At 40.2% G+C, this 22,457-nt stretch overlaps 1 protein-coding gene across 1 annotated transcript in view; it reads right to left on the bottom strand.

Annotated features, from left to right (window-relative positions):
- Positions 1-2,714: 2,714 nt before the first annotated feature.
- LOC104566030 (unconventional myosin-X-like) overlaps positions 2,715-22,457 on the bottom strand; it is an 87,515-nt gene continuing 67,772 nt past the window's right edge. Inside the window, exons 27-41 of the mRNA XM_088540360.1 lie at positions 22,081-22,324; positions 21,171-21,266; positions 19,445-19,538; positions 18,767-18,822; positions 17,704-17,846; positions 15,180-15,374; positions 13,997-14,154; positions 11,913-12,036; positions 9,920-10,217; positions 8,552-8,759; positions 7,888-8,024; positions 5,905-6,028; positions 4,754-5,197; positions 3,896-4,087; positions 2,715-3,061 (exon numbers count right to left, since the gene is read on the bottom strand). Coding sequence (XP_088396486.1) covers positions 2,948-3,061; positions 3,896-4,087; positions 4,754-5,197; positions 5,905-6,028; positions 7,888-8,024; positions 8,552-8,759; positions 9,920-10,217; positions 11,913-12,036; positions 13,997-14,154; positions 15,180-15,374; positions 17,704-17,846; positions 18,767-18,822; positions 19,445-19,538; positions 21,171-21,266; positions 22,081-22,324 — 2,627 coding nt within the window. The 3' untranslated portion in view covers positions 2,715-2,947. The remainder of the gene's footprint in view (positions 3,062-3,895; positions 4,088-4,753; positions 5,198-5,904; positions 6,029-7,887; positions 8,025-8,551; positions 8,760-9,919; positions 10,218-11,912; positions 12,037-13,996; positions 14,155-15,179; positions 15,375-17,703; positions 17,847-18,766; positions 18,823-19,444; positions 19,539-21,170; positions 21,267-22,080; positions 22,325-22,457) is intronic.

Genomic DNA, 22,457 nt, shown 5'->3' on the forward strand with positions numbered 1-22,457 from the left:
ACATCAGGAAGAATTTCTACATGGAAGGAGCAGTGAAGCAGTGGAACAGGCTGCCCAGGGAAGTGGTGAAGTCACCATCCCTGGCAGTGTTCAAGAAACATCATGAGGCACTTTGGGACTTGGTTTAGTAGGTATGGTATTGAAGGGCTTATGGTTGGACTTGATGGTCTTAAAGGTCTTTTCCAGTTGTAATCATTCTGTGATTTTGTGACTCTTACAGGAATGTAATAGCTGAGAAAAGGAAAGCAACTTCAGACATAAGGAGAGGCAGTTCTAGCTTCAAATAAAGAACGCAAAAAGTTGATGAGAGCATAGGACCTGTAAATTTGTGAGCAGTTTGAAATTAAAGTGCATGAGCCTATCTCCAGGCTCCCAAGGCTCTCAAAGACTGACTAATGGTAATGGGGATCCTCTCTCTGTGCTTGGTTTCCAAAACCTGTATACGGATTCAGGGAAGTTGTGTGTTAGAGGACAGCCGGTGCCTTGCAGACTGCTCAGCTGCCCTTTACCCTGATTTCTCTTTTTAGTGATGCATGCTTATAGGGAGACTTATTAAAATATAGGTGCAACTAACAGGTTACTTAAACTGTAAAAAGTTTTCTCGTGTTAGAAGTGCTGACTAGTAGGGATGGAGCTGATCCTGCAGCCTGAGACTTTGGAGGTGGTGAAATCCTTGACTCTGCTTTCCCCCTGTAATGTTCCCAGAACCAATCCTCCGACAGTATAGAAGTATTTTCTCACTGACCGAAGGTGTAACTTAATTTGACCAATGGTATAATAGAATTCTCAAACTGAGTGAATAGCAGAACCTGGGAACAGACGTTCTCCACTGCAGCTGCAGATTACTCTTCACAATTGCAAAATTGGATTCTCACAGGAAGGACTGTTGTCTCTTTATGCCATCGATGCCTACATTACAACTTCTGAGTATTAGATTTCTAAACAAACATCTTAACGCAGATACATAATGACTGAGAGTGAATACAGTCTGTGCAATCCAATAATTTATTAAACTTTCATCTTGTAAAGCCAGTTACAAATTAAAAAAAGCAGAAGGAATTCTGTAATAGAAATGAGAAAAATTACAACAAACAGTAATGGGAGTTACATTCCCAAGTGGGTTCAAGCTGCCTGCAGCAACCCAAGAGCCAGAACACAGAAATAGTGCAGAGTAAAGGGCAGGGACAGTCAAGGCTATTCTTATACATAAAAGATCTAGTCAGTGTATGGACCGATACAAAGTGATACTTTGCACACTACCTCTGCGTTCCTGTTCATTCTCACTTGTGACCTGGTCATCTTTTTATTTCAAGAGACAAAAATGGGATGTTCGTAAGAAGGATCATTATTTAAGGCAAAACTCCAATTGAAACCATGATACAAATAGTGGCTATCCTCTTAAACTGGATTGTGTGACGCTGTTTGCACATGCTGCAGCATAGTGGAAGTGAGAGAAAAGCACAGATTATGCATGCTGCTTTTTTTTTTCCTCTGTATTGTCAACTCTAAAACCAGTGATATAGTTATTAGTGAACGACACAATCTGAAGACAAATTTGAATCGAACCTACAGCATATTGACTCTTACCTTTTAGCTCTTGCAAACGTGCAGGCTTATATTATGGCTCCTCAGATTCATTAAGAAACGGAAGATGACTTATCTTTTAACCAAGGCGGGGGGAGGAAAAAAAAGCTTCTTCCTCTTGTAAGGGACTATAAAACCCTCCAAAAAAAAAAAAAAAAAAAAAAAGGAGCAGTTGTTTTTGCAGTGCAATATTGTTCTAAAACTTGCTGCTGATTAGGGACCTTGAGGAGACTGGAAGGACTTTGGAGACTCAGTGATGGGAGCAATTCCACTTTGAGTTTGGTGGAGGATGATGGTACTGGTGTCTCCAATCTGTTGTAGTACATGGGAAGTGGAATAATTGCCTATAAAAGTTTATCTAGGCATCTATTCACTCAGTAGGAACCACTTAATTTAGAATGTTCAGGGATCCCAGGCATCCTGAAATCCCATATAAAGAAAAAAAGGAACTTAACACAGGCAGCTCACTATAAAAAACCTCTAAAGTTTGGAGTTCGTGCACAACAGCTCTGCTTGAAATGCAACTAAATCAATCACACTTTTTAGCTGTAATGGGAAAAAGGCAGTCATCAATTTTTATGCTGCTTGGCAGGTACCTGGCACAGCATCTAATGATATCAGTGGTGCTAGTCCTGAAGATTTTCTTACATGTTGAATATTTAGTACTTTTATGTAAAGTGCCACTTTTTACAGTCAAGTACCTGGAAGGTAAAGAACCACCAAATATGTTTGTGTCTGCTTTTTAATTGTCTCATGTAGGATCTACCTGTTGGTTTGACTATTTGGCTTCGCTCATACAGAGGAGCTTTCTTTTAAGACCATATGAGATCATTACTTATCTGAAGAGAAACCCCCACAGTGAATTATATTTCAAAGTTGCTTGCAAAATAAATAAAAACAAATATTCTTTTAGCATACCATACTGCAATCCCATGACCCTAAATGTTTGTATGTTGGAAATTCATAAGGAAGCTTAAGTCTGACACCTCTAGTGCAGAAATGATTGTGGTGAATTTTTCTGCCAATATGACAAATTGTGAAAGCAGCACGAGAAGATGCTCTTCTGAGCTTCTGAGAAGGCAGAAGATGCTTCTGACTTTGCTTCTTTAAGGTACATTGTTCATCAAGCAAGCAAGGGAAAACAAGTTTTAGGCAGTTAATATTTAACAACAGTTGTTACTGCTTAATGTCTTTGGGCAGAGGTGCAAATCCTAATGGTACTGTAGATACCACTTCAGTTTTTAAATACAGTAGTCAGTCAAGTGGAGTTTTTTAAAAAAAACATCTTTGCTACACTTGTGCTGGCAAGTTGCAAATTTCAGTTGTGAAACAACTGCCCCTCTTTCACAGCAGTTCTTCCATATCACCTAGTCCAGACGCTAGCGTGACTGTCCAGACTGGTGGCTGACTTGACACTGCAGCGTTTCTTCACTATCATGTTGATGTAGGCTTTCATGATCTTTATTATCTCACCCACCTGCACAGAGAACACAACAACAGGGTAAGCACACTAAAAAACTATTTTGCACTGAGGTGCACCAGGGAATTTATAGAAAAAGACTCCTCACTTGCAAAGTCATAGCACAGTAAATTTTGAACATTAACACTAAATGTGAACATGACAGTAAAGGAGGCAAGAAAGAACTGGGCCATTACAGTACAGCCATGCACAAACTGAACAGGGCTTGTTAAGATCTAAAGATGAAAGCATATTTTAAGAAATAGGAACATTTAGGAAAAAGCTATTGACATTTCAATAGCTATTTCCATGAAAATATCAACTCAGAGATTAATAGAGATCAGAATGTCTTAGAAGAGGATCAAAGAGAAAGACAAAAAATGCCATCATTACTGTAAAACAAAACAAAATCTAGTCCCCTCATTTACCCCATCTCAGTCAGGAAGACACAGAGAATGAAAACAAGGGCGGTAACAGCTTTGTTGTGGCTTCTGTACACAGAACACCCCATTCATATGCTGGAAGGGAATGAAAAACAGCCCACTCATGAGCACTCAGTTTTCTAATTCCACCTTAATAACATGCTTAATGTACTAATTAAAACTGTGGTCTTTTTGAAATTCCAAATGTCCATGAAGACCACTCAACCTCTACTTTCTAATCTGCATTTTTCCTATTTATTCCTTGTCTTGTACTCAAGAACAAGTATCATGTTGCTTTAGGTTTATTTTTCCTTTCATCTTGTTCTTTGTCTGCTTAGTGTGTAAGCAAGCTCTCACATATAAATTTATGTACTGTTTTCCAATTAGAGCATTACTGAAGTATTAGTAAAACCTCACATACAACACACACCTGGGATGTTTCAAAGAACATTTCTCTCTCATCCACTGTAATTTTGAAGGTGTTAGGTTGTGGTGCTCCGAAGAAAACAATATGCTCATATTGGAAAGTTTCTAGAGGTTTAGGATCTCCTCGTTTGTAAATGGACACATTTTCTGTGCTTACTCCAAGCCAAAGATCATTTGGAAATCCACCTTCCTTGCACTGCAAAGAGAGACATGAAGTTTTGCATTAATGCAGTGTAGAATCAAACCATCTTTGATACATAAGGAAAACCCTTAATTTCTGGTTCCCTGTAGGACATTTCAGCTCTCCAACAGAAACAGAGATGGCATCTTGTAGACACTCTTGCTGCAAAGATTTAGAAAACACATGCCTTTGACTCTTACATTGAGAATTCTCATTTCATCTCTCTGCTGGGAGAAATAAATACTAGGTGAATAGTAAATAACTGCAATATCTAGCACTTCTCATCAGATGTAAAAGCTCATGTTGTTTTGCTTTGAATGTCTGCAGCATTTGTTTTATTGCTGCAGAATAGGGCTACAGTTTTTGCCAGTAAGGACAATAAAGGACAATAAAATTTTACTTTCCCTTTCATCAGCCACCACACTACTAAGCCTGTAAGTTCTCTCAGTTTTATTGCTTTTCTATGGAGAGAGAAAATTTGCTGTGTCCTTCCATTCACCAGGACACACAGGTTGCTTGCTCAGTGCTGTCTGCTCCACACCTCAGTGGGGAGGTACTACTGCATGCTTCACTCTCAGCTTACAAATGCAAAATGCAGCCTGTTCCTGAAATTCCCTTATGCTGTACACGTAGCTGCCTGGTCTTCTTGGCAGTAGCTATGTGCACTTATACACCTCTCACCTCAACATCAAAGAGGGTTGATCCATAGCCTGGCCACTCCTTTACAATGGACATGTATTTCACCATGGCCTGATGCTGAGAGAGTCCGTGCAGCTTGGTCCATTTCTGTGCTATGCTCGCCCGAGCAGCCGAAAGCTCTTCCTTCACCCACATCTCCATCATCTGCTCCTCTTCTACTTTCTGCTTCTTTACAGAGCCTGTCTTGAAGCTCCGTTTTAATGTCCCTTCAAGGAAGCTGGTCCGTCTCCTCTCCAGTGTGTGGCTGCCACTGCTCTTTGTGGAGTGTAGTATTTTGGATTTTAGTCTGTTAACTGGGTAGACACCATCAAGGGTCCAGCTTATTTTAGAATAATCTCCATGAAGGTACTGCAGTCGTAGGGCTGCTAGGCGCTGCAGAGTGTCCTCTGGGGCAGGAAAATGGCCATCTATGAGGCTTTCGTGGGCCTACAGGCAAAGAAAAAGTTCCCAGACCCATTAGAAATAATAATAAACACACTTCCCACCTGGACCTCCTCCATACACAAATTCTTGCTATCTGCTGTAGTACAAAGTTCCCAACAGGGGACATAACTTGCTGGATCAGAGCAGACATCATAATAAAGAAAACAAAAGGAATTGGAATGAACTAGAATATGAAAATTTTGCAACTGTCGGATGAGCAGACTAGGGGCATTTCCTCTTAAAAGCCCTGGGCTGGAAAGAGTTTTCTGAGGAGCCCTCATCCTTAAGGTCTTGTAAAATCTTGCTAGATCATGGCAGATAGGTGAGAGGAGAATTGAGGCAATTTCCTTGTACCAGCTACAGCTCCTATGTGGAGATTATACTCAATACCACATAGTGCTAGATGCAATACGTAAGGCTTTTAAGCCTCTTCAGTACCAGAGCCTCCCACGTCTACCTCTTTGACCTAGTATTTCCCCTCAATCTTCTTGCTTTCCTTCACTTTTTTTTTTCCCCCTCTGTAAAATTTATTCCTTTAAACTACATCCATCACACATTAAAAAAGTAAATAAAAGGTTAAACCAACAATCCAAGACAATATCTTCTATTCAAACAAGCATTCTCACTTCTAAGGTAAATATTTCTGTATACTCACTCCTGTGTGCTTCATGTCACCTTGGAAACCAAATACTCTTCTATGACCAGCTTACCTGCTCAAACATGAAAGCAAACTCCACTCCATCTTTGGGAACATTCTCAACATCCAAGAAACAATAAAGTTTAAAATACAGCTGCCACTGTCCTTCTTCCTCTTCATCCTCAGACCCAGCAAGTCTGTAAAACAGGAAAGAGAATGAGAGCTGAAAAAATACGAGTCATAGTACTAAGACACCTGCAGTGCAACTGCACAATATAAAGGTATCCCTGGATTTCTGAAAAGAACACTGAGCTGCCTGATTTGCGAGGAAAATTTCAGTTTAACAGACTTCTTTGATAACTTCTCTTTTTTGCCCTGAGTCACATAAAATTTTGGTTCAGAAGGATAAAAAGTTCTTGCAAGATAAACTTTATCATAAAACTTAATCATATGTTTAGATCAAGGGTTCCAGATAAATACATGGGTTAGGAGGGGCAGGACACAACATACTCTCCACTTTCCAGATGTTGTTTCCATGTAATCTTATGACTGAAAAGTGTCGGTCTTTCAGTCTTGCCAGCACTTGGAACAACCTTATTTTTGTCTTCAGTACACATATAAAATAGACAGTGGCATTGTCAGCTTCCTGCATAAAAAATTGCTGTGTTTGTATGCTAGCCACAAAATCACAGTGCACAGTAAGAAATTTGAGCTGTGTTTATATTCCCACTGTGATCATTTCTCTGTCTTCTGATAGAGATGTTTTGATGTAAATTGACAGATCATTATCAAGGCAGTTGATACAAAGACATTTTCCCAGAGGGCATTGGGCTGAATTCCCTGAATCATTTATCCAAGTAGATTAATTTTCATATGCAGCAAACAACAAGATGAAGCCAGTGTCTTCAAAGTAAGAGGCATTCAATCTTACATCCCTGAGACAGTCCTTAGGAAGGGCATACATTCATATGCAGTGCAAGTGCAGCCACTGTTTGCAACTCGCAAATGTCTAGACACATCAAAGTAATTTCTGATGTTGACAAGTATATCATTCAAAAATTCTGAAAGCAGCAACCTTATCACTGCCTTAACACTTTTATGATCTTCCACTAACATGGTCAAGGAGCTTTACAGATAGTATTTGTCTGTGTTGCCCATATTAACCCATTACATCCATCACAGTGATGCAAGTTATTATGCAAGAAAACATCTCAGTTTGATGGTGCCCAATTTTATCAACTGTCCGAGCTGCACATACTTTTTGGTACTTCTGAATGCACAGTCATTACCAAATAATTCCTTTGTCCTACCATTCCTGCCATGGCAAACATGCCAGGAGGCAGTATTCTCCTTTCACAGAGAAGCACTGATCAAGACAGCTAAGTGACTGAATTGGCCCTGTGTTACTTCTTTATACACAGATACTAATTTTGTCCCGAGCAGCCTAATAAGGAACATATCTGTCATTGAAATAAATGTGGTTTTTTATTATTATTATTTTTTTTACAAGTACAAGTTTTTTTTACCTGCCAAGAGCTATCAAAGAAAAGACCTGATATTTTTTGGAAGCCACCAGTGTTATACACTTACAGGGAAAAAGCAAGAATTATGGCCACTACAAAAATAAATTAGACTACTCTAAAAGTGCTGGGGGTTAAGGACTTAGAGCTCTTCAGTCAAACAAAGCATTCAGCTGTTATTCACTAATCTGAAGACAAGATAATTGATTGTGTAAGTTGTCCTTGTCTGTTCCAGTATTATGTAAAACAAATTATTGATCTGAAGAGGCATAAGCTAAATCTTTTTTGCTCTGCTGTGGCAGAGTAGGAGCATTAATGTATTAATTTCTGACTCTTAGCTGTGTAGCACAGTGAGAAAGAGCACTTGAGCCTTACTAAAGGGAAGGTCTCACCATAGCAAACTCTTGATTCACTTCAGCTGCTTTGGAAAATACTACTTGATGGTACACCCACATAACCCGGCTACATCCAGCAAGGAATTAGAGGAAGGGTTCTATGAAACTCCTTTTTTTTTTTTTTTTTTTTTTTTTTTTTACCTCTCAAACTTGGCCAGGATATCAGCCACAATAACCCGACTCTCAACGGCACGATCCACTTGCTGATTATGTTCAAAGAGAGCAAACATATTACGGCTGTCCTCCATTGCTAAACCTCGGATCAGCTTTTCAACAACCTGCAAAATCAGAGGGATATCACAGAGTGCATATATATGACACACATTCACAAGTGAGCTCATTGGTCCCAAAAGAAAAGAGAAGAAACAAATATTTTGTGTTTGTGAGCTAATGAAATCAGTGCCTGTGCAAATGGAAGAATGTTGCCACCAGCAACCAGAAACAGAATGGGGAGACATTTTTGAGAGCAGGATAAGGTGATAGAAGCCAGTTTAGCTTGACTTAAAACACAGGAGCAACCATTCCACATCAAACCACAGGTCTAAGCACAATTCACCTTTGACAATGATTAAATTTGATGCAGAGTAAAGAATATATATAGACACCTGACTTCCAATAATCTACAGTTTAGGATTCAAAGGCAGATACGGTTTACCTGTTGTCAGAAACTCTATATGATTTTTTTTTTCCATTAACTTGTCCAGATTATTCTTGAACCCCTGTAAACCTGTAGGATATACTACTTATTCTAGGTGTCCTTACACAGAGGTGAGCTTACATCTGATTACAGCTACTAATGCATTACCTCCCCAGCACTTGTGTGAGAATTGATGGTGATTTTGCAGGAGCCACCGCCATGGCAGTACACTGTGGTGGTCATTTCTTCACGGGTGAGGAGAGCCTGTATTTCCTCCTGGGAGGGCACAAATTCCCTGGTCTTTGTTCTTTTCAGGGAATCACTGATGAATTGTGCATATCTGTCTATCTCTGAGCCTGGAAAGAGGTCTCTTACCCTAATTGTAAAGAAAAGCAAAAAAGTCAATATACAGCGCACTAGAAGCTAGGCAGATTACCATACAGTGATGTCAAGTGCACACACAGAAAAACTGAGCCTACTTGGTTCCTAAAAATAAGCCATAGAGCATTGCTTTTACAAGTCACTACAAGGCATGTTGGTGGCATTTCTCAATAGTGCATGGAATAAGGAGATCAAACTTTAAGGAGTTTAAGAACAGCAGAAGACAGTGGGATTGACTATCCCGATTTACAGAATTGAGATGAAAAAGGAAGTTTTTTTTATCATGTTTATTCATGATTTTTTAAAACTGGCTGGGGCTTGAGACACTTTTACAGTGTTTTTCAGAATCATGAGGGTAGGAAGTTGTTCCTTTACATGTTCTCTTCCCTCCAAGGCCAGGAATTTTAAATATGATATGACAGGCATTCCCAGGGATAGAAGCATAAAATGGCAACATACAGTATTACTCATCATCTCTTACAATGAGGCCCAGGATGTCTGAAAAGTCCAGCTTTTCAGAATAATGGCATGAATTTCACCTCATTCTCTCCTAGTTTGGAAGCAATCAATAGACTTTATTGGCCTTTCTCACCTGTTACCCATGAGACAAGGCTCACACCCAATGCAAGCTGTCTTAGAACGCTGCATTAGATGCTTAACATGAATTGAGTTAAATAAGAATATAACATCAAGCAAAGTGCTTAGTTAAGCAAAGAAATTAAAACATGATAAATTGGATTTACAGTATATCTAATACTCTGCAGTACACATGCTTCACCTGTGATAGCTAAAAGGTAGCACATACTTGGATCAGTGTGAAATGCAATCCTCACCTTCCTTGCAGACTGGGAATGGTCATAGGGGACTTTGGTAACCAGTAGGTAGGCTCTAAATCCCCTTCAAAAAGATCCCATGGCATTCGGCTCGGGTAGCCTTACTTTCTATAGCCTTTTCACACAACAGATGGGTAGCAAGGGGTGAGGGGGCGAATACAAGAAAACAGCAGGTAGCCAGAATTGTGCAGGAAGGTGGGTGGCTGCAACACCTAAAGAAGATGCCCTTGCCCAGAAGGAGAGCAAGACGAATAACTGCAGCAGATAATAGTGGTTAAGTACAGAGAAAGGAAAACAAGCCACAAATAAAAAGGACTTTTACCTTCTAAGGTGGAACTTGAGATAGCGAAGGATCCCTCTACTGGGCAGAAACGTGCAGCTCATACATGACATCAGCTGCCAGTGGTGCAGGTTCCCAGTACTGTTGGGATGTGGCATGTGATTAGTTTGCTTGATGAGCTGACAATACACTTCATCGCGAAGGGGCTTCAAATCATGGCAGGTCTGCAAGATGCCTTGGATAATGGGTATGGGGTCAGACACTGTCTCAATCTCCTGAAGGGAGTTAAAGATCTTCACTGCTTCATCCTGTAAGCTGCTGTAACCCTTCTCCTGTTGCACTGGGGAATGATCACAAACAGAGAGGATGAGAGGTGAGCATTTCCTCCATTTCCTATTGACCCGGCAACAAGATTAGCAAGTGTACTAGGTTCTGTGACAGAGTAACATCAACTTGAGGATCTGCTTATCTCTTCTCCTGAGCTGAAATTTCTACTCAGAATTCATGAACACGTGCCTTTTAAACGTGAAAATGCACTTTTAGTAAGTATTTAGTTGTTTGTCACTACCGAAAAGCAGTTTAAAAGCACTAAACATACAGGTCCCAAGTTCTAATCTATTCTTAGGCATTCTAGAGTCATTCTTCATCTCTTGTGAATAGTTAAATAACAGACAAAGCTTAACATAGAATCATTATAGTTGGAAAAGACCTTTAAGATCTTCAAGTTCAACCGTAAGCCCATTAACTTACTACACAGAACACACAAAATTGCCTGAGCTTTCAGGCATCATTCCTTTATATTTACTCATTTATGAACATGTCAAACAGCATCAGCGGTACCATAAATCTCTGATGAACTCTACTGATGATGGCCCTTTGCTAGGCAACGCCTTTAATTCCTATTTTTCATTTATACAAAGATGTTAATAACTGATTAGAGAGTCCTTATTACCTTGTGGAAAGTTAATTTATTCAAAAGCCTTTAATGCTATCTAAAAGACTTGCTGGAAATCTATGTGAACTATAACAGAAGGATCATCTTCACCTGTAAGCCTTAGCAATTCCTTGAAAGAGCTCTAAAGCATTTTTGAGGTATGACTTCCCTTTGCAAAGTGCTTATCAACTCTTCACATAACACTCTTCTTCTTCTGTACAGATCCTACATATTTTGGAAGTCGGACTTATTGATGCATAATTCTGCAGATCCTTTCTGAGCCTCTTTTGTGAGATTTTTTTTTAATTGCTGTTTCTCTGGTATCAGGACAATTTTAAGTACGAGAGTGTTTGCTGTGGTTAATATTCAGCTATTGCCCTCCTAATTTTCCTTTGCCTGGATGACTAGTTTGTTATTACTCATTCTATTGACTTGCTCCATAATCTCTCTTACTGACATTTCAGTTAGTAGAGATTCTCTGATGCATCCAATGTTTCCTAAAAGAACTTCACCTTCACCTTCAAGGTCTCTCTGTGTTGAATACGTATAAAAATTATGTCCGTCTTCTGCTGTGATTTTCTTTTTCCTCGGTACTCCTATCAAACATTCGGTTTCTCTATTTCTGCTATATTTGAATAAAGGATTTTTTTACAGTCTGGTTTTATAGCAGCTTCTGTAGGAACACAGCCCCACTGCCAGCTTCATGATGGAATCCTGTTGTATGATTTGTGCTGGAACCACTTACGAGTTAGTTGCTGCTTAAGAGCGACAGGCTGCACATCCCCCAGGTGGAGGACAAATTCAGCAGTGCCCGTTGTTCAGATAAGGGACAAAAGCTTTTGGGACAAGTTGTCTTCCCCACCTGCTCCAAAATTCAGTTTTCCTAAGAGACAAAGCTGGAGACACAGAACAAGTGCTGGGAAGTAAAAAAAAAAAAAAAAAAAAAAAATAAGCAGCTCTCCCTCTCTCTGATCCCTGTGGCATGCACTGTGCCAGATGGACTCCACTTGCACAGACCATTTTTGCAATACTCAGGCTCTGTACTGTTGCTCCAAAAGAGAAGAAAGGTTTAGTGAACTCTCATGCAGGTAGAATACTTACAATTGACGCTAACATCTCCGTAGGGTAGTGGGAGCAAGGGGGAATGCAGAGGGTGCTGGGTGTATCTCAGGATTGGGTTTCTCCTGTATGTCTGTTCTACTACTTCAAAGTTCATGCTATTTTCCTGGGGAAGAAAAGCAAAAAAGAATTACTGTTAGATGGGGATAATCTTCACAAGATGCCCTTAATGCTCTTATACATTTAGGTATATGCTAAAGCATAATTCACAAATTAAAATTAGTCTGTACAATTAAAATTAGTCTGAAAATTAAATGCAAGAATAGCTGTACTGTATTACACAAAAAAAAAGCCCAGAATCTTGACTAGAACTATGGCCTACGTCTGATGCCTAATACAGTCATATAACAGAGGAGTATAGCACTATTCCTCCTTTGTGTACCCTTCAAACTTCCAACAGTTAATGCATCATGGACTTCCTGACAACAGATCCATCACGTTTAGTATCATGTAACGAGCCTCATCTCCCTGAATCTGTCTGGCTGTACTACATGTGATTAGAGAGAGGACGACTAGAAAAGACATGGTATTAAAAATGTGGGCCTGACACTACTGTATACATTGGCAGGATATTTTTCTCTATTTTGTCCTATATTCCTTTCCTAATAACTCCTAATGTTCTCCTTTTTCTTTTCCTTGAACCCTAAACCAATGTTCTCCAAGATTCTCTTCTGGAATGGTTACTATTCAGTCCTATCAGACTATGGGTTCAGAGCCCATCACAGCGTGTGTTTTACCTCATTCACATTACTCTGCATAGATCAGCCCTGAAATTCATCTACCATTTTACCTGAGTTGGACACATAAAAAATTCCTTGAAGCTCCTCACAACCAGCTTTAGTTTTGGCTATTTTAAGCAATTTACTTTTTTTCACTTATGGACATGTTGAATTGCACCGCTACCAGCACATAAGCACTTGAAAATCAAACCAGTGACCCTTCTCCAACATGAAAACAAACCATTCATGTGAATCCCTGAATCTTAATGTTTAACTAATTTTTCACCCACGAGAGGACCTTCCTCCTGTCCAGTAACAGCTTAACTTCTTGAATGTCTTTGCTAAAGACATATCAAAGTATTTTGAAATTCAAGTAAACTGTACGACCAGGATCATCATCATACACATGACTCTAGCTCTGCCAAAGAACACTGGGAGATAAATGGAGAATGACTTGTTGGTATTTTCCCAAGCCCCTGAGCAATCTCTTTTTAAAGCTTAGTGTCATGCTTGCTACTTTCTATTTCTTTTTTTGGGTATTAGGACCAACTTAAGCAGCAGGTTACAGTCAATAAGTCAGTAATTTCACATCTGAGTTCCTTTAGAGCGGTAGGGTTAATGCCATCTGATCCTGGTGATTTGGTCCACAGTCTCTCTGACTGGTATCTCAATTAGCAAGTTTTTCAAATGTTTCCCCTTTAGAGACAGGCTCTGGTGCTTCAAATTCCCTGAATGTCTCTGTAGTCATCACTGATGCAGAGAATTACTCAGCTTTTCAGACAACCTTTCATTAGTAGTCTTTACTCATTTAGCAAATTGCTCCTGAAATATGCTTTGGCCTGCCCTCTATTATGATTCTAATATTTAATTATATTTTACTTTTTTGAAAAGAAAAGCCCTCTCCAAATGAATCATTTGGCACAATTTTTGCTTTTTTGGAGTTTATATTTTTGTCACCCTTTACTATTTAACCACACTGAGTTAGGGTGTGAAGAGGACATTAGAGTACAGGGAAGCCTCACGGCTCGTAGGAATGGAAATCTTATATATAAGGAGGATGACTGGAAAGAGGAAAGGGTAAAGCCGGGATTTGCACATGCCTGATGGTCTAAACCTGTATGTAGCTGATAACTCCACAGCATTTGTGGCCCAGACTTCTGAAGGTCAGTTTACATGCTGAAGAGCAAGCTTTGCTTATTCAGTTGCACAATCATTTAGGTTTCTTCTCCATTCTTTCCTCTAAGACAGAAACCCTGTTTCTTGCCACGTTCTCCATAATGACCGAATCAGACCAGTGGTGATCTGGCTGCTCCCAGCTGACTGGGGGGTTAGCTGGATGCCACCTACCCTGATGTCCCGAATGAGCTGCTGGGTAGGCGTTTCTATAGGAACTTTGCTGTCAATGACACCTTGAATGGCAGAGGCCCAGCGCATAGCTTCATTCAGCAGCTTTGTGTACAGCCTGTATGAATGCTTTCGCCCATGGACGATGATGTTCCAATAGCCTGTGAAGACACAAGGAAGCAGGAAAGTGAAACCTTCTTCTGCTTTATCTTCTGTTCTGACTGTGACAAGTAGCAGAGGAAACCCATTGCTGCTTTGACAGTAACATATGGTGTGGGCTGGTTAAAAGGGACTGCTTTTGCTGCTAATGTTCCCCCGTTCCCAAAACGGATTTATCAGCAAGAAGGTCCAAATCTAGGTTTTGGCACAAACATAGCTTCCCAAGACCAAGTGTGTCACAGGATGACATGAATGCTTCTCTGCCGAACAGGCAGTTCACTTTCACAGTCCTGATTTTGGCCACACAATGCTATTAATCATTCAAAAACTGAGAGCAGTTTTTGCAAACAGCAGACAATCCACTTAGATTGTCAAATGCATTCTCATAACTTTTAAAAATCATGTATTTGACAAACTGAGGTAACAGACCAGAGCAATGACAATTTGCTATGTGCAGCTCAAGATCTCTATTGAGGAGACAAATGTGAAAGAATTAAAGTGGGCAGAGGACATATCTTGTCTTTACTATACAAAATGCACCACAGTATCCTGTTCCAGTTTGCTTCCAAACCCCTTTAAAAATACCTCAGGTGACCGCAGTCCTCAAATTTCCATATTTCTAGTTTTGTTCTAATCTTTAGCTTCTTTGTCAGAAAGACTCCAAGTCTTCACCTGCGGCCCCCTAACCCCATTTCCACCCCAAACTTATAAACAAGCAATAAGTTTTTATATTTGAGCTTCATGACTCAGACCCTTTTCCGTATTTGGCAAGCAGAGATATTATCCAGTGAAAAAATACTGTCTCTGTCAGGTGTGAGGGACTTGCACACCATTCTCTATCCCTTTGTATGTCTCATGTTTCATGTGGGGAGAGATCTTTGCAGCCAGACACAGAGCAGGGAAGTAACGTTAAGTTGCCTCTCAGCATGACACACCATTACGCTCGTACACCCTTGCCTCTTCGGGCAGCTGCTGCAGGCTGCTGCTGACAGTCTGCTCAGTACTTCTCAGCGCTTTTCCCTCTTACCCGTGTCTTTGAAGACCCTCTCATCAGGCTGCACTACTGAGCACAGGCTATTGAGCACAAGCGTGCCGAGCTTGGCAGCGGTGCGCTCCGATGACTTGTAGTAATCGAGGGCAGTGTTTGTCAGCACAAACCAGCGTTTCTTCATCTTCAGGGAGGACATCTTGTTGCTGCTCTGGACCTCCTTATGAAGCCAGCCTAGCAGAGGAATACAGACATGTCAATAGTTGGCTTTCACTACAAGAACAATTCTGCCCTTTCCCTGACATTATCCCAGCTTTGGGAAGGGAACTCCAGCTCCTGGCAAAAGGCACGTCCTGGGACCTACCTATTCAAAAGGATGAATCTTTGCTTTCTCTTTTCTTGGCTAGATCAAATCCTCTGGGCATCAAAAGCTCTATTTCTGGTTAGCAATTTCCAGCTAAAAAAACTATTTGTATTTGCAGCTATGAAATTGTCAATTATTTCAAAATTTAGACTGTTACAATGTGTTTCAAGCGAAATGTTATATAGTTCTCCATCAGTCATCCTATGTAAACTCAACTGTTTCATATAAATAGCTGCCAGTCAACTGGGTCTTACAATATCTTTGAAGAAAACATGATAGTACACTTCTCCCATAGAGCCACCCTTGTTGATACTGAATTATACTTTGCTCCACCTGATGCTGCCCTGCATTCACTGTTCCATTTATGCAAGATCAGCATTATTCAGGTTGCCTTAGCCAAGGCTTACTGTTTTTAGAAACACAGTAATTTTCAACTCTGTGAGATACTCCTATTTTTCTAGTATTTATTAAAATTCTGACATAAATGATCTAAAGAACTTATCAGGCAACTGAAACAGAATTTCTAGATTCGAGTTCACTCGTTGTGCCAATTTAAAAGCATTTCACATTTCTACTCGGTACTAACTCTGTGGAACAGAATGAAAAATGCCCACAGCGAAATGTCCAGATTCAGAAGATTGGTTCTGCTACAATTTCTTAAAGTGTGCGACCTGGACTAGCCCTTGGTGGCAGATGCACAAGGATGATTTCCACAGATCATTTTAGAACCCAAGATTTTAGAACCCAAGGTTGATTCCCAGCTATGAAATCTCTGCTTTAATTTTAATATATAAGTCTCCACAATAGAGTCACAGGAATAGCACAACTGCTATACCTGTGGGGAGGTAGGGAGAGGCAAGAGAGGGAATGATCAATAATTTAATGCTAAGCCATTACAAGGTCTCAGCTGAGCCATCAGTCTTGCTGGATTTTTAAAAGAAAACGCAATACAATAAAAGAAGAATTGTAGGAAGGTTCCCCTTTCCTACAGTAGTGCTGATAGTCTCTATTGTAAAAACAATGTCCATCCACAAGACAAAAAGTTGCAAGAATATGGGACTGGGCCCAGAAGCTACATACAGAAAGAGGCAGACCATCCTGAACATATGATTTTGTGTCCACATTACTGTCACACCGAGCTCTTACGGTGCAGTACAGAGCATAGGTTCACTTTGCAAAGGAGAATTTGGACCTTTTCTTTTTTTTTTTTTTTTTTTCTCTCCTTTTAACTAATGAACAGTATGAGATAAAAGGATCTACTGCTTTGCAATTAAGAATTTACAACTTAAGGTGTCCCAACTGTTGTCTGATATGAATCATTCAGTCTCCTTGCAACGTTGCAGACCAGGATGGAAACTCATGTTACTTATTGGTGAGTCCTCTCTTTCTTCCCTTTTCTTTCTATCCTCCTGCCTTTTCCTTGCTCATACCTTCCCTTCTTTCCCTCACAGATACTTCCTGAAAGACGTAAGGCAATTTGCTGTGCAATTGCTTTCCACATATAATGCCAGCAGTGTCTTTGTACATTAAAGACCACATGATGAGCTGAAAGTACTGAGGAAATTTAAGAGACTGTTGGAGACAAATAGGAGAATATTTTGTAATATGTGTGATCACTACTCATTCCTCAATTCCTCCATCTCCAGCTGAGCTCTGACTAGACATAATTTAAATCTTTTGCTCAGCTTTAGAGAATTATCCTCATTGTGTTTACCACATGTTAGCTTGTTTTGCTGAGGGAAGTAGCTACCTAACAAAGATCTCCCTCCTTCCTTCTCTGCACGACAGGTGTCAGAGAGAACAGAGCTTTCTGAAAACAAAGATGCAGTGTCCTGTTATAGCCAATATAAGGCCAGCTGCCTGCAAAGGACAGCCATGCTCCCGCCTATTCTATGCTGACATTTGTTGGATAACATGTTGAAATAAGCTCGAGAACTAGAAAACTAAATATATAAAGAAGTGCTTTGTTTTTTTTTCCAATTTTAGCTTCCTGAACCCACCTGACATGGAGCCAGACAGGAGCTTGTGCCAGAGCAAGAAAAGAGAGGGCCAGCAGCTGGCAGGAAGGTGGAGGTGCAGAGAATGATTAGTTTGGGGAAGCAGCTAAATCTAAATCAGATTAGCTATAATCAGACCTTATCCTCAGATCATAAACAAAACATGAATTTCATAAAATTTAATTGCATACATTTCTTTTACCTCTGACGAGGAATTCCTGTCCATCAACCTTAGATTCGCCTTTTGGTTTCTGCAGCAGGGAGATCCAGTGGTGCATCTCCTCAGGGGTGTCACTGTTGCAGTGAATCACTCGATTTGCTGTGATGATCACAAAAGAATTTGGTCTGCCAGAAAACATGAGGATTAAAACTGGTCATAACCATATAAATATCTCAAGTCACAGCAGATGCAAAGCCAGAACCACGTCCTCTACTTTTCCAAGCAAGTTCCAAGCAAAGAAAAAAAGATTTTCTGAATACTGACTGTGGAGGGGTGAAGAAGAAATACTGCCTGTGCCCAGTGTTTTACTGGGACACATATTAACTATAAGAAGCCCAACCTGAGAAGGGGCTAAAACTTTCTGCTTTAAAGAATTCTTTGCTGGCTACCAAGATATGCATTTTCTAAACTAGTATCCAAAAAGTCCCTGCAACCTGAGAGAGAAAAGCAAATGATAGAAGTAAATACCTTAATAGCTAACATTTTAATTCAGTAGTGCAGTGAGAAGCTTTGCCCTTGTTGAACCTGTTAACATAATATGATGTGAAATGTCCCATAATCTTTTCTCCTAAACTAACTGATTTGTGAATTAGAGATCTGTATTGTGTTGTGTTGCAAAGATACCAAGAAGAGTACAGACTTCTGAATTCAGTTATTATTCTCCCAGTGTTGTTTTCCTCCATCCCACCCCCAAATTTACAAGATTATCTTAAAACTACCATTGAAAAACTAGAATTGCTGCTTTTGCTGGACATTTCTGTTTAGTGGTAAGAATAGATAAGACTGTAATTTATTGACTTTCAGATTGCTGCGTTCTCAATTGCAAGATGGAAAGGAGTATCTAACCTTTAACTCAACATACCTGTAAACTTCATGCCTGTGAAGTAACATAGCTTCCAATAAACCAAAGACTATTGCTGACTTTATATTGTCAGTTTAAACAAATGCAAAACATCCAATGAAATCTGGACCTTCACACAAGAGTAAGTCATAGTGCTTCTGATCTTGGAGATGGTCAAGTTACTAAAACACAATCCGTACCTACCTATCAGGATTGTCCGAGGCACAGACAGAGTCAATGAGCCCAACATCCAGAGTTCCCTACACAGTGAAAAAGAAACAGATTATAGCAATTGCTTGTATCAAAATACAGACATTTTCCTTCTTGAATAGGTACTGAAAATGCTCTTCTGAATTCCAACAGTTTGAGTAGAAATGAAGGGATGAAAAAAGCAGTAGGGAGAATGAGAGAATCATCATGAAAGACTTCCTAAACAGCAGGAAAGGTGTGCAGAGCCTCCATGGAGCCGGAGGAAAAGAGCTACAGCTTTCCACAGAGCATTGAGGAGATCTGAGATAACCCCTGACTCCACATCTCAGCACTAATAAAATACATAAAATACACTGTTCTTGTCACTGAATCTCTTCTGTCTAGAATAACTGACTCAGACTAGTCCCGTAATCCTTTAGTCGCCTGAGGTGGCCCTCCCAAAACCGAACCGAAGAGCCATGGGGTGATCAAACTCAATCACCTCAGTCATCCACTATGTTCCTTACTGCCTATCCTCTTTTCCATAAGCTTTGCTATTTCTTTTTAATAATCATCTAACTTCTGCACACAGCTCATGAACCACAGCACTGCATGTGCAGGGAAGATGTGCATAAAACAGTTAAACACAGATGGCCACAAGCATGCCCACAGACTGGTTGCACAGTAACTCACCACAGCATTCTTTGGATTGGCCTGTTCGTCTTGCATTTCCCTCAGCTGCTGTGCTGTAGCACTGTGTACTCGGCTCAGGACATTAAACCAACCACTGGCAATCAAGACAGACTAAAAGTTAAGATCTGGGTAGTAAAAGTAGTTCTAGATGATCAAGGAACCCTGAAAGCTGCCAGGTAGTAAAAAAAAATGCCTTCATTCACAACTTCCTCACAATTATACTACAAAATATCTCTTGGGTATATCATACCAGACTAATGTCTTCCTTCCTCTCAGTTTATCCATGAAAATTTTGTGCATGTCCTCTAACACACTGATATTTGTTCCCACGAAATTCAGCTTTCTATTTGCTATTTAAGAAACCATAAGCAGTCAGCGATCCTGCTGAGGAGCACATGTCAGGGGACTGTCTAGAGCATACAGTGGTTTTAGAGACAGCATCAGCTGGGATCCCTCCTGCACTAAAGTCCTAGAGATTCTTAGGCGCCTTTTAACTAGTCTGTCTCTGATCTGCTCATAAACTTGAAAGTTTTATGGATCTCAATTAATCACGAGTTAATCTAGAGGGACGCAAATGAAGGTATTTGTCTGTGAAAGAGTCTCCCATTACAGACGTATCTGGAGGCCAAATCTCTTCTGCAAAACAAGTAGATTCTTATCTTTATCTTCCAGTTAATCAGCTTCCAGTGAGATCAACAAACATCTAGACTTTGTGGAGGATTCACAGATCAGCTGCTCTACACCATCTGCTAATCTGCCCTTTGCTAGTGCAAATGTTGGTGCTTCTTCTCCCTCAGAACTGAGTAGCATGGCATTGACAGAGGTCACATTTTTCCTAGTGATTCGGTAATAGTTTAGGGCATGGCTATTCCAGTTGTGGAAGTTCTGGGTTAAGAATTTACTGTCTCTTCAGCTACTGCTCCTTGAATTTCCCCATTTCTTTATTCATGTGGCTGGTCTTCACCCATTTCTGTTAATTTGTGCCCGAAGTATTTTCCCCTTTCTGTTCCCATTCCCCAAGAAGTAACAATTGAATTAAATTGAATAAATAATTGAATTAAAGTAGACCAGTTACACTTGCTGGACTTGGAGAACAGTTACCTCTGGTAAGAGTGGGAGAGGCATAAGCAGCTAGGGACTATAACCTACTAACTGTCCAGAACAGGTTATCCAACCTGCCCTTAAATAACTGATTCTCACTGCATGGGCAGGACACCAAGAAGGAAGGACATGAGTCATCTGTTTGCTTTGAACTGGGAAGATTTTATCAGATGACACTACAGACTCTGATAAGCTGCAGCCTTTTCTCTGTCTCCTGGATAAAACCCAGCTGCTCTTGCAATCATTTACAGACAACATGAATAGATGTTTTGTTTGATTCAAGATTCCATTTAATAAATAAATCAACTATTAGATGTTCCAGTTTACATTAAGGCTTTGCCAGTCTCCTGAGGTAACCCTTGAATACAGTGTGCTCACAGCCACATGCAGAAGACCACAGTCCTGTGACTGATAATCTGAACCATCCCCTCAGTAGCTGCAACAGGGAGTCCCCAAAGAAGGTGTCGTACCTCCTAAGCAGCACAAAATGACCCCGAGGAATGAATTCTCTTTTCTCTCTAGCAGAACAGAAGTGATTATGATATTTCCCAGGCAGACACAAAGCTCTCCCACAAGCATCTGGGTCAGACTCGTACTCAAGTCAAACAAAACTCCCTTAATATACCTGGCATCTTCAGGTGATTCTGCCACAATATGATAAACTCTATCTTCTGTCACAACGTCCAAGGCATTCTCTTTCTCGTGAATATCCACGATCTCCCTGAAACACAGCAAATCACACAAGTCAGATACAGAAAGACTTCTGCAGGCATTAATTTCACCTGGCCACCTTTTTTCATATTGTACAACACAGAAAAGAAATTAATGTATCAGGTGGCTTATAACTTCAAGAAAAATGCAAACATTCTTACAATACACACAGACTTTTGCAATCTCCTGAAAAAGATTTGTACAGCTAAGCTATTACAAATGCAAAACTTGAAGAGTTAAATGGGTTTTCCTCAAGCTTCAGCAGATTGAATGGAAGAAGAGAAGGCACGGTCATGAGTTTATACAGCTATTTACAAAGTGCAATGAGCCACCCTTTTTGGCCCTTTATATGGTCACGTAATGTTCCTGTGTGACTTGTCTCTCCTTCAACAGGAGCTGAGGAATTGGCTATAGTAGCAGTAAGAGCATTCAAGGCTGAGGAAAAGGCATAGTGCACACTGCCAAGATCAAAGGCCACTGTGAGCTTCATATGTCCTCTGTGAGCTGCCTGGAGAAGCCAAGAAAGGGAGAAAGAGGGAAAGAGAAGATTCATCAGGCAGGTACTGAATTAGACCCTCCTGGTCTGACTCCATCCATGGCTTCGAAAGAGCCTTTGCTGGATTATCACATGCAAGACTGGTTAAAGAATGAGTTCCAGAGTTAAATTAGAAATTCTAAATTAGAAAATCTAATTCCTTCCCTTATGCTTCTGATTCTTCCAGCACTATTGGAGATATCTCAATCAATGAACTGGTAGCATGGAAACCTCATTATTGATTTAGAGAGTGAATACTAGGGATTGAAAAGATTCATTTTTCACTCACTTTGCCTTTCTAATATCAATTGTCCCCTTCAGTTTTTCCTCACTGTCATTCTCAAAGTACATCAGCTTGGATTCTCGAAGCACAAACCAACGGCGTTTCCAGTTACGGCGTGAAAGGGTTGACATGCCTCCTCCTTTTTTATAGAGCCAGCCTGACTTCAGCGCCTCCTGCTTGGTTCTGAACCACATGAATGCCTCATTCTTCAGAACACACCAGCGCCGCCTCCACGGGTTCATCAGACCTCCTGCAAAGAGGGACAAGACTTCATCAGACACACAGCAGGACACAATTCTCTATTGTGATCCTCCTTCTTGACATTTAGTTACCAGTTCAGTTTCTACATGAAAAAAAAAAAAAAGCATCAAGGGAAATAAATG

This window comes from Tinamus guttatus, unplaced genomic scaffold (genome assembly GCF_059628265.1).
Source record: "Tinamus guttatus ecotype Peru unplaced genomic scaffold, ASM5962826v1 Tinamus_guttatus_pri_ptg000060l, whole genome shotgun sequence".
Taxonomy (NCBI): Eukaryota; Metazoa; Chordata; class Aves; order Tinamiformes; family Tinamidae; genus Tinamus; species Tinamus guttatus.